The sequence below is a fragment of the Microcaecilia unicolor genome, chromosome 1 (assembly GCF_901765095.1).
Source record: "Microcaecilia unicolor chromosome 1, aMicUni1.1, whole genome shotgun sequence".
Lineage (NCBI taxonomy): Eukaryota > Metazoa > Chordata > Amphibia > Gymnophiona > Siphonopidae > Microcaecilia > Microcaecilia unicolor.
This window is the reverse complement of record NC_044031.1, coordinates 78,083,635-78,100,351: the sequence shown is the minus strand read 5'-3', so window position 1 is coordinate 78,100,351 and position 16,717 is coordinate 78,083,635. Positions and strand designations below refer to the sequence as shown.

Below are 16,717 nucleotides of genomic sequence, written 5' to 3'. Positions count from 1 at the left end.
TGTATATTAATGGAAAAGCTTCTAAAACAAGTCTTGTTTCATGTTATCCCTCTAATTCTATAAAAAGCTGCCAAAAATCCAACACCCAAATAAGGACGCACGCAATTTAATTGTATAATGAACTAATTAGCGACAATAATTTTTTATTAGGATTCGTTTACCGCCTTTTTGAAAGAATTCATTCAAGGTAGTGTATTGACTTTTCAACAAGCAATTCTTGCCACTAATTAGATTTCATTGGAATATCCGCACCTAAATTTTACATGCAAGTAAAAAAAAAAAAAAACAAGGGGCACTAAAATGGGAGGGTCATGGGCAGAAATGGAGGCGTTCTTAGCATCTACACGTTACAGAATAAGGGGGCAATACGCGCCTAATTTAGGCATATACATTTGCACCACGTTTTAACTAGTGTAAATGGCCATGCTTAAAGTTAGGCACGATTCCCAGCCATAAGCGCTATTCTATAAACCACACCTAACTTTAAGCGCGGCATATAGAATAGCGCTTTTTCAGCACCATATATAGAATTCATCCCTATATGCCTAACTTTTTAGCCAGCTACACTACTGAAAGATTACCCGAAATTCTGTGATTACCTTATTACTACATTTTTATGAATTTGAAAGGAATAAACAATTCAGACTATATAATATCTGGCAGCTTTCAGGGTTATAAATGGTACCTAAGTAATAATATGAGTTACAGAACCAGTGGTCTGCAACGTCATTTTCCATGGGCAACTTCTTGTGGAAAAGAATATATGTGGTGGTGTCCTTTTAAAGTCCTGACAAACCATTTGGGTATAAAGTATCCATGGAGATTTGATTGGATCCCCCTCCAGACCCCCCCTCCCCATTTCTTTAAACACCTGCATACTGGGAAAAGAGAGAGTAACAAACTAAATTTTTTCAAGTAAACATGTGTCCACATACAAGTACCTGGTTCACTGATTCTTTCATAGACGCACATTTTCAGCTTACAATGTGCATGGATTTATACCAGACTTATCTATCAATAAAAAGATCACATCTGAGATTGTTTGGATCAGCGGCACAGTAGAAACTATGAATACATACCCTGTGATCATCTTTGTAGTCATCGAAGAAATTAGATACCAGAGGTGTCTTAGAAATCTGGCATTAAAAGCAAGACTATAAAGAAGCCTGAAAAAGAATTTTAAAAACTAATTAATGGAACAGAAGTGGTCATATTAACTATGAAAGTAATATACCTAGTACATGAAGGGAACAGAATTTTAGCTAGTACATGAAGGGACCAGAAATACATCGTTAAAGTTATAGATTAAAATAAAAGGTCACACCTTCATTCTGAGTTCTACACACTAGAGAAATCATTATAAAAATACTCACTGTATAATTCAGTACAAGATCTATTAAGTTCCATAAGAATTAATTTAAGCTACAGCAATGAGTAGCATCAGCTAGGTAAACTGCAATGTGTTAGTGTTTCTTTAGGTTTTCTTTAGCTTGCAGTTGCACCATTCAATGAAAAAAATATATTTTGTGTTATATTACAACTAATACACACTTTTAATTTCCAAATTGTTTCTTTTCTATCCACATGCTTTCTCTATTATGCATTTAGATTTCTGCACCAAGGATACCTTAAAACAAAAATAGAAACACATCAAAATATTCAATTATAGCTCTTTCAACAGCTAGAGATCCATCATAGAAAGCATAAAGAGGAAAAAAAAAACCCACTCAACAAATCGAGCCACCTTTATACAAAAACAAAATATAACACTATAGTATCCATGGTCAGGCATTTATTAATTTCGACGTATACGTTCAATTGCTCTACAGACTTCTGAGTAAAGAAGAACATAAAACAAACATACAAATTAGTAAAACTAATTCTTTTAAATGACCTAGCACAAGTAGGCCCAGGGCCAGATAATGCAGTTATACCCTACAAAACTAAAATTGACTTTTGTTCTAAGAACAGATTTAAAATTAAGCATCAAAATTTCACCTCTAGCCAGGCACTGTCTACTGCTGCCAAGTCACTATGTACTAAATGTATTCTGGACAGGTTTGTGGTTGGTACTGTTTTCTATAATCATGTTTAGCAGTTTGGGAAAACACATTCAAATATATACACACTATCTTTCGACCGGGCTATACTGTCAGAGCAATAGGAAGGATATGTGCAGAACAGATGCGTGCTTGCAATTGAGCTACCATGTTCAGAACACACCCAGCATGTCAGAGTTGAGACACGTGGAGGGGTATAATTGAAAGGGGCGCCCAAGTTTCCAGAGGATGTCCCCGCAAAGGGTCGGGGAAACCCTTATTATCGAAACAAGATGGGCGGCCATCTTTCGTTTCAATAATAAGGTTGGGGACGCCGCAATTATGAAGTTTAGGTCGACCTTAGAGATGGTCGTCGCCAATTTTCAGTGATAATAGAAACCGAGGACGCCCATCTCAGAAACAACCAAATCTATGCCCTTTGGTCGTGGGAGGAGCCAGCATTCGTAGTGCACTGGTCCCCCTCACATGCCAGGACACCAACCGAGCACCCTAGGGGGCACTGCAGTGGACTTCGGAAAAAGCTCCCAGTGCATAGCTCCCTTACCTTGTGTGCTGAGCCCCCCAACCCCCCCCCCCCCCCCCCAAACTGTACAGTGGGTTTATAGTGGGTTTTGGAGGGCTCACCACAAGTGTAACAGGTAGGGGGGATGGGTCTGGGTCTGCCTGCCTGAAGTGCACTGCACCCACTAAAACTGCTCCAAGGACCTGCATACTGCTGTCATGTAGCTGGGTATGATAATTGACGCTGGCATAGAAGCTGGAAAACATATTTTAAAAACAAAATTTTTAGGGTGGGAGGGGGTTAGTGACCACTGGGGGAATAAGGGGAGGTCATCCCCAATTCCCTCCGGTGGTCATCTGGTCATTTAGGGCACATTTTTGTGGCTTGGGCATAAAAAAAAAAAAGAACCAAGTAAAGTCATCCAAGTGTTCATCAGGGACACCCTTCTTTTTTCCATTATCGGCCAAGGACGCCCATGTGTTAAGCAAGCCCCAGTCCCGCCTTCGCAATGCTTCCGACACGCCCCTGGGAACTTTGGTCGTCCCCGCGATGGAAAGCAGTTGAGGATGCCCAAAATCGGCTTTCGATTATGCCGATTTGGGCGACCCTGGGAGAAGGACGCCCATCTCCCGATTTGTGTCGAAAGATGGGCGCCCTTCTCTTTCGCAAATAAGCCTGATAGTGAGCTACCTGCATATAAGTTTCCCAGGTGTGGAGACAAGATGTCAACAATTTGATCATAAGACTTGAGGGTGCCTTCCTCAGTAAGAAGATCAGCAATACACAAGTATCCTTTCCAACCCCATCCCTGAAAACCCAATGAGTGAATTCCAGGAATAAAATTCACGTTCCCCTTCAAGGGCAAAAAATCAGTGTTGGTGGGCGGTTTATACCAGTACCTTAGTAGTGACTGCCAGGCAGCTTGCACTGATTCAAGACAGACACGCAATAAGTAATGAGGATGCAGCAGATGAAAGAGTGCCCTCTCCATCAGCCAGGGAGTATAGGGTGCCCGGTTGGTGTCTTGGCATGTCAGGGGGACCAGTGCACTACGACTGCTGGCTCCTCCCACAACCAAATATCTTGGATTTGGTCGTTTCTGAGATGGGCGTCCTCGGTTTCCATTATCGCCGAAAGTCAGGGACGACCATCTCTAAGGTCGACCTAAATTTCGTGATTTGGGTGTCCCCGACTGTATTATCGAAACGAAAGATGGACGGCCCACCTGCTTTGAAAATACGGGTTTCCCTGCATCCTGCGAGGACGTCCTCAGGAAAACTTGGGCGCCCCTTTCGATTATGCCCCTCCTAATCTTCCTCCTATCCTAGGACTTTGAGCTTTGGTATGTCCCACTCATCTGGTGTGGTCTAGCAGGGTGATATGGAAGGTGAAATTTATTTTGCCTTCTAATTTTCTTTGAGTCCTCATAGACCAAATCCAGGACCCACTCAGGAGGACTAAGGTTTCTCTAAGGTGTTGACAGTCATTAGATGGGCCCTGGGAAGGTCTCTTGAGAAACAGGTTTTAAATGCTGGTTGAGGTGGGTGGACTCATTTTGCTTCACTCCTCACGCAGATTGTTCGGGTGATGTCTGCTGTGCTTTGAGGCTGAGCTGTAGCACTGCACATCTAGGCTGTAAGTGCTGTGCTATGGCACTTTGTTGATCTGTTTACGAAAGGGATGGTAAATAAGACCAAGAATACTATAATGTCTCTGTATCACACTATGGTGCAACCTCACCTTGAATACTGTGTTCAACTCTGGTTGCCATATCTCAAAAAAGATATAGCAGAATTAGAAAAGGTTCAAAATGATAAAGGGGATGGAATTCTTATATGAAGAAAGACTAAAGAGGTTAGGGCTCTTAGGCTTGGAAAACAGATGGATGAGGAGAGATATGACTGAGGTCTACAAAATCCTGAGTGGTACAGAACGAGTAGAAGTAAATCGATTTTTTACTCTTTCCGAAAGTACAAAGACTAGGGGACACTTGTGGAAGTTACATGGACATACTTTTAAAACAAATAGGAGGGGAGGTCACATGACACTATGATCGAGAAAGGATGTGGGGCTGAGCTCTCCTGGTCTCCCCATTCTAACCAGTCGACTGATCGTTTTTCATTATACCACCGAAGACACATTTTGACGGGGGACACTTTGCCCAGAACAGTGGTATTGCTTCATGGCAGAAAAATCACTAGGAAGTCTCCTGTAATAGGAAATTTAGATCTTTTGGATAGTGAAACAACCGAGGCTGCCATGGCAATTGTTAGCGTGCACAGCATGGCACAATGATCTTTTAAAGCATGGGTTCTCAACCCAGTCCTCATAAGTACATAAGTATTGCCATACTGGGAAAGACCAAAGGTTCATCAAGCCCAGCATCCTGTTTCCAACAGTGGCCAATCCAGGTCACAAATACCTGGCAAGATCCCTTGGGACACACCTAGCCAGTCAAGTTTTCAGGATGCCCTCAATTAACATGCATGAGATAAATTTGCACACAGTGGAGGTACAACATTTAAATCAGTCTCATGCATCTTTGGAATATATCTTCCTTGTGTAAAGAATCTTGGCTTGGCTGAGCTAGTCTATGAACTGCTATAGCAGATGCTGACACTATTTATTTATTTAAAAACATTCTTCTACTTCTAAAAACAATGTGCTTAGATATGTCCTTTCAATTATCTGAGAGGGAATCCACAGCTTTTGGAGTTTCTCTAGACACACATGTATATATTAAATCACATATATTAAATCACAATGGTGCTAAGCCACCTAGATTACTGCAACGCAATATATGCCGGATGCAAGAACAAATCAAGAAACTCCAAACTGCCCAAAACACAGCAGCCAGACTCATATTTGGAAAAACGAAATTCGAAAGCGCCAAGCCCCTAAGAGAAAAATTACACTGGCTCCCACTCAAAGAATGTATTACGTTCAAAATCTGCACTCTAGTTCATAAAATCATTCATGGCGAGGCTCCGGTTTACATGTCAGACCTCATAGACTTACCACCCAGGAATACAAAAAGGTTCAGGTTCATCATGCACATTCCTGAATCTCCATTACCCAGCTGCAAAGGACTAAAATATAAATCAACATATGCATCCAGCTTCTCCTACATAAGTATGCAACTATGGAATGCGCTACCATATGCCATAAAAACAATGCATAATTTAACAAACTTCCGAAAATCACTAAAACCAACCTGTTCAACAAGGCATACCACAACGATCCATCCTAAATTCCAGTCAACGAAACATATACCAGAACTGGACATAACCGAACTCTCTATACCTGATTGCCTCATCAACTTGTCACGAATGAACTATAATGCTACACCACTCTATTTCTTATCCCGATAATGAATTCTCTATATTGACTACTAATCTACTTGTTCACTTATGAACATTTAATGCAGTACCAATTTGTATTTCCTCATGCCAGAAATGGCGATCGCCATTACGGAATAACGTAAGCCACATTGAGCCTGCAAATAGGTGGAAAAATGTGGGATACAAATGCAACAAATAAATAAATATTAATTTCTGTGCTGCTGTTCTTGCATTGGGCATGAACTTTAAAACACTTTTACTCTATCTGATCCAACAGCTTAGGATCTTCTGGTGAGGCACTCCTGATGTGAAAGCTGAACTTTTGTTGAAACTGAGCACAGAGTGCACTTTGTATTTCAAATTAAACTTTTAGCAAATTTGCAGGTCCTAAGTGGTCTGTGGATGGGTATAGCTACTTCCTTTGGAACTTATATATAGTTCAATAATCCAAAGATATCTTCTCTAGGTTTTTCTTTGAGTACAATAGGGATCTCCTTTTCTAGTTTTGTAGGAATAAGGCTGTGTGACACCTTTATATGGTGAAGTGCTTTAATCTGGATGCAAAGGATCCAACAGAAGTCATGTAAAAAATTCTTCCTGTCACCTGGATAGATCTGAACAGTTCAATCTTCTACCCAATTATTGTCTTCTATGGATCCTTCAAAATAGAATTCTTCAGAAGTTTTACTTACTTTTCCTGGTGATCTTTCAAGTTTTTACTTAGAGTTAGAGATACTCCATTCTTTGAGCAAATGTTATTTGAGAGAACTACTTTGACTGTCTGTAGTCCTTACTACTACTACAAATCATTTCTATAGTGCTACTAGACATATGCAGAGATTGCCTCTGCTATGTATAGTTTACAATCCATTCAAGTTTTTTTTTAATTGCGAAAGGGAGGAAGACCTCAGTGGATCTAGTGCACCTTTTTTCAAAATAGCTGTACTGCAACTCACGACCACCCGACTAGAATCATCAGTCAAAAAACTCCCAGAATTATACTTTGTGTGAAAAAATAGTCAAATAAATATGCTCAACTTGTGTCATTTAATAGAAGTCCATGTAAATTGTTGATCGCTGAAATGATACTCAAATAAGAAAAATAAGGCAAAAGGGCAGCACTTATCTTATGGCAAAATCCCAACGGGGATCTCTGTTTCACCAACAACTTCTTCAGGGGACATAACTATGCTGTCTGATGACTTCACATTGCTTGCTTGTCTATAAAGTGAACCTTCCGAAGTTGCCTCTTTCTGTGCACGAAAATAGAAAAAGCGTGTCACTCAACAGAAAATTATCCCGAGCTAAAAACTAACATTATGCTTATCGCTATAATGTAGAGTTGATTAAAAAAATGAGCTTGTTGCTGTGACATATGACTTATAAAGGCAGACTCGATCCAAAACAGAATGGAAAGCAATCTTCCTGTCCTCCCACTATGGTGGTGGGTCTTAAGATGTCAACATGTCACCAATCACACACAGCCAAGTCATAGGGTCATCAAAAAAAGTACATCTAATTTAAAAAGGAACATTTTTACAGAAAAATGCTCCACTGAATTTTGGTATTCAATCCCAAAGATTCAACTGTGCTGAGACGATAAATCCACTACTGTTCACACTGGGTGAGCCTCTCATCCCTCCCCTCCCCCCCATGGTTGCTGAAATCCACTCAGTGGCAAAACAAATAAAAGAATCAGAACTATGGTTTTGTGCTCTGCAGTGAGAGACCAAAGGGGCTCCAAGTTTCTCATGCATAATACAGGACCGATGTTCATTCAAACGAATCTGGAGCCTTCTGGTGGTCTTACCTATATAAAGTTTGTTAAACACACATTTCAGCATGTAGACTGCATGATCCAACATGCAGCTGGTGGAAGTCTTTAAATGATACACTTTTCTATCCCCAAGACTGACGAACTCAGCAATCTGTATTGTCATATAACAAATGTTACAACAGCCACTGATGTCCCGCTGATGACAGAGGCTCAATAATTCTTTAAGACTGTGTGTTCGTGAAAAAAGCAATCCGAACATACTGTTCATTAAATAGAAGATGAGATTTGATAATATCCCAGTTCTCTCTTACGATATTGGCCACCACTTCCCCTCCCATCGAAAATTGTAATACACAACTCCATCCTTGCTTTCCTTAATGCCAGTAGATGACAGCAATAAGACCTGGTGATTGTATTTGGACCATTATATGCTTTCTTGAGAATCTGCGCAGGATATCCCTGCCTAGACAAATCCATCAATAATGATTTGGTTTGCAATTTGAAATCAGTGTCCTTACAACAAGTTCTTCTATATCACAAGCACTGAGAACATGCAAGCTGTTCTTTAAGTTTACAGGATAACTGTCATACTTCAGCATAGTATTCTTATCCGTACGTTTGTTTTGCTTTGGGTTTTTTTTTTTTTTTTATATACTTTAGTAAAGAAATCGTCATCTCAAATTTCAGCATCCAAAAAACTGATCTGATCATGCTTGTTGCCAGTACTGAGCCAATCAACAAAAGCTTAATTCCTCCTCGGTACTTAACCAAAGTACAAAAAAAATCATCTATGTATCTGTGCCATAATAACATTCTGTTAAAATGCAGAGAACCATAGATCCAGACTTCTTCGTACTTTGACATGTACAAGTTAGCAACTGACAGAGCAAAAGCAGCACCCATAGACACTCCTGAGATTTGCAAAAATAATTCATCCTGAAAAATAAAAAAAAAAGTTTTCTTTTTTAAGGCCAAACTGGCCAACTTGTACAAAAAAATTCTGATGGAACTCAATGAGGCCATGGCCTGGATTCCAGTGCTTCAAATATTACCTAAAAACTTCATCTTGTGGAATAGAAGTATATAAAGATTTAATTCCAGAGTGGCCATCAGGACATTCTGGTAGATAAAATCTGTCAAAAAAAAAGAAAGAAGTGAAGTGTCTTTAATGTAAGACTGGCAAGCAGGAACCAATGGACACAAGAAACAATCCACAAAAGAGGAAAGTGGTTCCAACAAGGACACTCTCAATGAGACAATGGGGTGTCCGGGTGGTTTACGTACTTTTTTATGTACCTTAGGTAAGGTGTATAATACCAGAATAGTTGGATGAATTTCTGTTAAACAACACAAGTTGAGCATATTTATTTGGAATTTTCTTTTCACACTGAAAGTATAATTATGGAAGTTTTTTGACCAATGATTGTAATCGGAGGTCATGTGAGTAGCACTATAGCTATTTTGAACAAAGTTGCACTGAACTCGCTGAGGTCTTCTTTTTCCTTTTACAATAAAAAAAAAAAACATTAAAAATATTGGAAATCTATACTAATGAACAATTGGTTGAGCATCATAAATTGTTGAACAATACCAGTAGTGGTCCAAAACAAAGAGAAAAACCTTCCTAACCTAGCTGCACAAGCAAACCTCAGAAAAGTGGCACAAATAATGTATCGAGATGATCCAGGTGATGAAAACAATCTTTGACTGCTGTGCATTCATTTTTGAAGAAAAGCAAGTAAAGAAACAGTCCCAGATGCACTTGTGCACTCAACACAGGCCACGTTTCGGCTTTCTCAGCCTTGATCAGGAGTAAAATGCAACAATGGACTGTAATAAATTGAGAAACCCAAATGGCAAAATCCATGATTAGAAACAGCTGAAAGTTGAAAGTTCAGAGTACAACATTCCGTGAGTACTTTTTTCCTCCAAAAGCAAACAAAAATGCTACTACAGTACAGCTCACTTTTTACTACCAATATCAGTAGTGTACATGATGAGCGTCTCCACTATTTTTCAGTGTGTATTTACAGTGTGGAATTTTAGTGGATTTTTTTATTTTCATCCTTAGTTTGATTTGAGTAAGGCCAGTGAAGGAGCACAACACTAAATCAGAAGACTATTCTGGGTGCATGACATGGCAATGTAGAAGGAATGGAATTTGGAGTTGGTGGTAGAGGACAAGGGCACAGATAAACTGACTTGACAAATGGAGTTCTTAAAGAAGAGATAAGAGAAGAGAGGTAATGAGAAGTTGCACAGCAAATGCATTTGTAGGTATGAGAAGATTGCACTATTCAAAGGAACAGATAGGGTGCCAATGAAGTGACTTAAGAAGAGGGTTTATATGAGAGTAACAACAATAGTGAAAGACAAGCAATGCAACTAAATTTTGAATAGATTGTAGTGGTAAGATATGGTTCGGTGCAACACTAGCAAGGAACTGGCTGCCAGTGGGAAGTGATGAGAATGTGGAGAAGGGTTTTAGTAGGATGTTCAGAAATGAAGAGGTGGATATAGACAATGTTCTACTGAAAAACAGGTTTTAGCAGTGTGTTACATGGAAATATAGAAAAATGTAGGCAGATAAAGACCATATGGCTTATTGAGTCTGCCCATCCATTCTATCTACTTTCCCCGACACTCCCTTAGGGAAAATATGGAGTAAAAATTGACACCATTTACAGGCTAAGATAACTGAAATTATGACCGTGTTTCTCTAGTCAGAGAAAGTGGGAAGCAGGAGGCAGGTTTATGGGGAAAGAAAAGAAAAGAAGTTCTGTCTTGGGGATGTTTAGTTTCAGATAATGGCAGGACATCCAGGCAGAACTGTCAGGCAGGCAGAGTGCAATTTAGGACTGGTGAAATTTCTGGTGTTGTGAGGTAGGTCTGGGAGCCATCAGCTCTAAAAGCCTTAGAAAGAAATCAAAGCACCAAAGTAACAAGTATAAAGAAAGAAGAGTCACAAGACAGTCTCCTGAGGAACAGAGATTTAGAGGAATAGCAGTTGAGAAGCCCAGCATCCTGGGCAACATACAGAGGAACATTCCCCATGAAATAAATTTTGATCATTGCAGTCCTCAAGAATGGGGAGACTGAAATTCTTATAACCTTGTAGAGAGGATAAGGACTTAAGGTAATCAAAGACCAAAAAAGAAAAGAGGACATCAGGTATGCTACATCTTAATCAAATCCTTCTAAGAAAATCCTCTGGGGGCTTAGGAACTCTTGCATTTAAAAATGAACGTAATTGAATAGGATCAAAGAAATGGTATGTCTTATTTTCACAATATACTACGCATTTACAGGGAAATCTGAGCTGAAATTTTGCCCCTAGTTGTTGTCTCTCTTGTCTCATAAGCAAAAACTTTTTCCTCCTTTCTTGCGTGGTTCTTGATACATCAGGAATATTTGCGCTCTCTCCCCATAGAATATAACAGAGGAAATTTGTCTTCAATATTGTCTCAACAAAGCTTCTTTATCCACAAGACAAAAGATGCCAGTAAAGTAGATCTAAATTCAACTTCACTTGTGATTGTTCAAGTAGAGCAGAAACATCCAAATTCTCCATATCTCGTGCTTCAGCTGACTTATCCTTCATCTTTACATCACGAACAGGCAAAAAATAAAGTTTTTGTATAGGGGGAAAGCTGTTTTCTGGATATTTAAATACTTCTTTAAGAAAATTTTGAAACAAGTCTCTCAACGAAGTATACTTAACAAAGGGAAAGTTTAACAGTCTCAAATTTAAATTTCTAGCCCCATTTTCTAGGTTCTCAATTTTCCTGTGTACCAGATCCGCGTTTTTGAGCAGCTTGTTTTCTTGTTCTTTTATTTGAGACAGAGAGAGTTCATGTTGTTTCAAACTATTTGCTTGGGACGCTATTTCAGTTTGCAAAGATTCAATTTTCGAAGTATTAGCATTCGAATTTACAACAAAGTTAAGGTATACCTTGTGTAAGGATTCCATCGCCCCCCCCCCCCCCCATAGGGATTATAATGTCACCTTTGTTGGTTTCTCCAAGGGCAGCAATTGCGGTAATGGATCAGAAGGACTCTCCGCCATATGCTGAGTAGGGAGGCCTACCTCCAGAATATTTGCCTCGCTTCTGTCGTCCTTGGGAGTAGATGCAAGGTTCAGATTTTCGCAGGCAATTCCCGCTTGGGGCAGCGCAATTTCACCGAAGGAGTTCTCCTTTCCTCGCGTTTCAACCAGTAACCCCGATTGTTGGGTGGGACTTCCTCCCGTGTTGCTTCCTGTCTCACGAACCAAGCGCGGACTTCGTGAGCTAAGCGAGAGCTCACTCTCCAAGACCGGGCTCCTCTCAGCCCCGGTCAGCAGAATGCCCTGCGATGTAGCTGGAACCGTGAATTCCGTAATCGAAGGCTGCCGAAAAGTTGGGTCAGTTGAGGGTAAGGAGATACCTCCTCTAACTTTCCCTTTTCTTTTAGGCATAGTATAAAGAAATTTTTTAAACAAAAGCAGATTTTCCTCAGAGTATGGCGTCCATGTCCTACCTCGACGCCATCTTGAATCAGTCTCCTGTGCTCAAGGTTTTAAGAGCCTTTCAAGCACTGTGCTTTTTCAACAAATGCCTGAAACTACAGATTCTGACTTTTAAGCTTTGCAATCTGAGTGAGTTTCTGAGGCTCAGCAATATCAGATGACATCATCCACATGTGTGGCTGACCCAAACTGCTTGTCAAACTGGAAAACTAACACTTGATGAGTAACAGTCAATTGACTTCCAAGCCTCCACGACTGAATCAAATTGTATGATTTTACGTTTCATTTTATGCATTATCAATTTATTTATAAATATTGGATATTAATGTATAGACGGGGGGAAAGTACAACAAATGTAAAAGCGAATGCTACATACCTGTAGAAGGTATTCTCCGAGGACAGCAGGCTGATTGTTCTCACTGATGGGTGACGTCCACGGCAGCCCCTCCAATCGGAATTCTCACTAGCAAAGTCCTTTGCTAGTCCTTGCGCGCCCGCGCGCACCGCGGATGCGCGGCCGTCTTCCCGCCCGAAACCGGCTCGAGCCGGCCAGTCTCATATGTAGCAAAAGAGATACAAGGGAAGACACAACTCCAAAGGGGAGGCGGGCGGGTTTGTGAGAACAATCAGCCTGCTGTCCTCGGAGAATACCTTCTACAGGTATGTAGCATTCGCTTTCTCCGAGGACAAGCAGGCTGCTTGTTCTCACTGATGGGGTATCCCTAGCCCCCAGGCTCACTCAAAACAACAACCATGGTCAATTGGGCCTCGCAACGGCGAGGACATAACTGAGATTGACCTAAAAAATTTACCAACTAACTGAGAGTGCAGCCTGGAACAGAACAAACAGGGCCCTCGGGGGGTGGAGTTGGATCCTAAAGCCCAAACAGGTTCTGAAGAACTGACTGCCCGAACCGACTGTCGCGTCGGGTATCCTGCTGCAGGCAGTAATGAGATGTGAATGTGTGGACAGATGACCACGTCGCAGCTTTGCAAATTTCTTCAATGGAGGCTGACTTCAAGTGGGCTACCGACGCAGCCATGGCTCTAACATTATGAGCCGTGACATGACCCTCAAGAGTCAGCCCCGCCTGGGCGTAAGTGAAGGAAATGCAATCTGCTAGCCAATTGGATATGGTGCGTTTCCCCACAGCCACTCCCCTCCTATTGGGATCAAAAGAAACAAACAATTGGGCGGACTGTCTGTTGGGCTGCGTCCGCTCCAGGTAGAAGGCCAATGCTCTCTTGCAGTCCAATGTGTGCAGCTGACGTTCAGCAGGGCAGGAATGAGGACAGGGAAAGAATGTTGGCAAGACAATTGACTGGTTCAGATGGAACTCCGACACAACCTTTGGCAAGAACTTAGGGTGAGTGCGGAGGACTACTCTGTTGTGATGAAATTTGGTGTAAGGGGCCTGGGCTACCAGGGCCTGAAGCTCACTGACTCTACGAGCTGAAGTAACTGCCACCAAGAAAATGACCTTCCAGGTCAAGTACTTCAGATGGCAGGAGTTCAGTGGCTCAAAAGGAGGTTTCATCAGCTGGGTGAGAACGACATTGAGATCCCATGACACTGTAGGAGGCTTGACAGGGGGCTTTGACAAAAGCAAACCTCTCATGAAGCGAACAACTAAAGGCTGTCCCGAGATCGGTTTACCTTCCACATGGTAATGGTATGCACTGATTGCACTAAGGTGAACCCTTACAGAGTTGGTCTTGAGACCAGACTCAGACAAGTGCAGAAGGTATTCAAGCAGGGTCTGTGTAGGACAAGAGCGAGGATCTAGGGCCTTGCTGTCACACCAGACGGCAAACCTCCTCCACAGAAAGAAGTAACTCCTCTTAGTGGAATCTTTCCTGGAAGCAAGCAAGATGCGGGAGACACCCTCTGACAGACCCAAAGAGGCAAAGTCTACGCTCTCAACATCCAGGCCATGAGAGCCAGGGACCGGAGGCTGGGATGCAGAAGAGCCCCTTCGTCCTGCATGATGAGGGTCGGAAAACACTCCAATCTCCACGGTTCTTCGGAGGATAACTCCAGAAGAAGAGGGAACCAGATCTGACGCGGCCAAAAAGGAGCAATCAGAATCATGGTGCCTCGGTCTTGCTTGAGTTTCAACAAAGTCTTCCCCACCAGAGGAATGGGAGGATAAGCATACAGCAGGCCTTCCCCCCAATCCAGGAGGAAGGCATCCGATGCCAGTCTGCCGTGGGCCTGAAGCCTGGAACAGAACTGAGGGACTTTGTGGTTGGCTCGAGATGCGAAGAGATCCACCAAGGGGGTGCCCCACGCTTGGAAGATCTGGCGCACCACTCGGGAGTTGAGCGACCACTCGTGAGGTTGCATAATCCTGCTCAACCTGTCGGCCAGACTGTTGTTTACGCCTGCCAGATATGTGGCTTGGAGCACCATGCCGTGACGGCGAGCCCAGAGCCACATGCTGACGGCTTCCTGACACAGGGGGCGAGATCCGGTGCCCCCCTGCTTGTTGACGTAGTACATGGCAACCTGGTTGTCTGTCTGAATTTGGATAATTTGGTGGGACAGCCGATCTCTGAAAGCCTTCAGAGCGTTCCAGATCGCTCGCAACTCCAGGAGATTGATCTGTAAATCGCGTTCCTGGAGGGACCAGCTTCCTTGGGTGTGAAGCCCATCGACATGAGCTCCCCATCCCAGGAGAGACGCATCCGTGGTCAGCACTTTTTGTGGCTGAGGAATTTGGAAAGGACGTCCCAGAGTCAAATTGGACCAAATCGTCCACCAATACAGGGATTCGAGAAAGCTCGTGGACAGGTGGATCACGTCTTCTAGGTCCCCAGCAGCCTGAAACCACTGGGAAGCTAGGGTCCATTGAGCAGATCTCATGTGAAGGCGGGCCATGGGAGTCACATGAACTGTAGAGGCCATGTGGCCCAGCAATCTCAACATCTGCCGAGCTGTGATCTGCTGGGACGCTCGCACCCGCGAGACGAGGGACAACAAGTTGTTGGCTCTCGCCTCTGGGAGATAGGCGCGAGCCGTCCGAGAATCCAGCAGAGCTCCTATGAATTCGAGTCTCTGCGTTGGGAGAAGATGGGACTTTGGGTAATTTATCACAAACCCCAGTAACTCCAGGAGGCGAATAGTCATCTGCATGGACTGCAGGGCTCCTGCCTCGGACGTGTTCTTCACCAGCCAATCGTCGAGGTATGGGAACACGTGCACCCCCAGCCTGCGAAGTGCCGCTGCTACTCCAGCCAAGCACTTTGTGAACACCCTGGGCGCAGAGGCGAGCCCAAAGGGTAGCACACAGTACTGGAAGTGACGTGTGCCCAGCTGAAATCGCAGATACTGTCTGTGAGCTGGCAGTATCGGGATGTGTGTACAGGCATCCTTCAAGTCCAGAGAGCATAGCCAATCGTTTTCCTGAATCATGGGAAGTAGGGTGCCCAGGGAAAGCATCCTGAACTTTTCTTTGACCAGATATTTGTTCAGGGCCCTTAGGTCTAGGATGGGACGCATCCCCCCTGTTTTCTTTTCCACAAGGAAGTACCTGGAATAGAATCCCAGCCCTTCTTGCCCGGATGGCACGGGCTCGACCGCATTGGCGCTGAGAAGGGCGGAGAGTTCCTCTGCAAGTACCTGCTTGTGCTGGAAGCTGTAAGACTGAGCTCCTGGTGGACAATTTGGAGGTTTTGAGGCCAAATTGAGGGTGTATCCTTGCCGGACTATTTGGAGAACCCACTGGTCGGAGGTTATGAGAGGCCACCTTTGGTGAAAAGCTTTCAACCTCCCTCCGACTGGCAGGTCGCCGGGCACTGACACTTGTATGGCGGCTATGCTCTGCTGGAGCCAGTCAAAAGCTCGCCCCTTGCTTTTGCTGGGGAGCCGAGGGGCCTTGCTGAGTCGCACGCTGCTGACGAGAGCGAGCGCGCTGGGGCTTAGCCTGGGCCGCAGGCTGTTGAGAAGGAGGATTGTACCTACGCTTGCCAGAAGAGTAGGGAACAGTCTTCCTTCCCCTGAAAAATCGTCTACCTGTAGAGGTAGAAGCTGAAGGCTGCCGGCGGGAGAACTTGTCGAATGCGGTGTCCCGCTGGTGGAGCTGCTCTACCACCTGCTCGACTTTTTCTCCAAAAATGTTATCCGCACGGCAAGGCGAGTCCGCAATCCGCTGCTGGATTCTATTCTCCAGGTCGGAGGCACGCAGCCATGAGAGCCTGCGCATCACCACACCTTGAGCAGCGGCCCTGGACGCAACATCAAAGGTGTCATACACCCCTCTGGCCAGGAATTTTCTGCACGCCTTCAGCTGCCTGACCACCTCCTGAAAAGGCTTGGCCTGCTCGGGGGGGAGAGCATCAACCAAGCCCGCCAACTGCCGCACATTGTTCCGCATGTGTATGCTCGTGTAGAGCTGGTAAGACTGGATTTTGGCCACGAGCATAGAGGAATGGTAGGCCTTCCTCCCAAAGGAGTCCAAGGTTCTAGAGTCTTTGCCCGGGGGCGCCGAAGCATGCTCCCTAGAACTCTTGGCCTTCTTTAGGGCCAGA

The 16,717-nt window shown here is 43.5% G+C and overlaps 1 protein-coding gene across 5 annotated transcripts in view; it reads right to left on the bottom strand.

Annotated features, from left to right (window-relative positions):
* UBE3C (ubiquitin protein ligase E3C) overlaps positions 1 to 16,717 on the bottom strand; it is a 362,832-nt gene that overhangs the window by 193,938 nt on the left and 152,177 nt on the right. For all 5 annotated transcript variants that reach the window (XM_030198632.1, XM_030198645.1, XM_030198654.1 and 2 more), the window contains exon 12: positions 1,080 to 1,166. In XM_030198632.1, the coding sequence (XP_030054492.1) occupies positions 1,080 to 1,166 (87 nt within the window). The remainder of the gene's footprint in view (positions 1 to 1,079; positions 1,167 to 16,717) is intronic.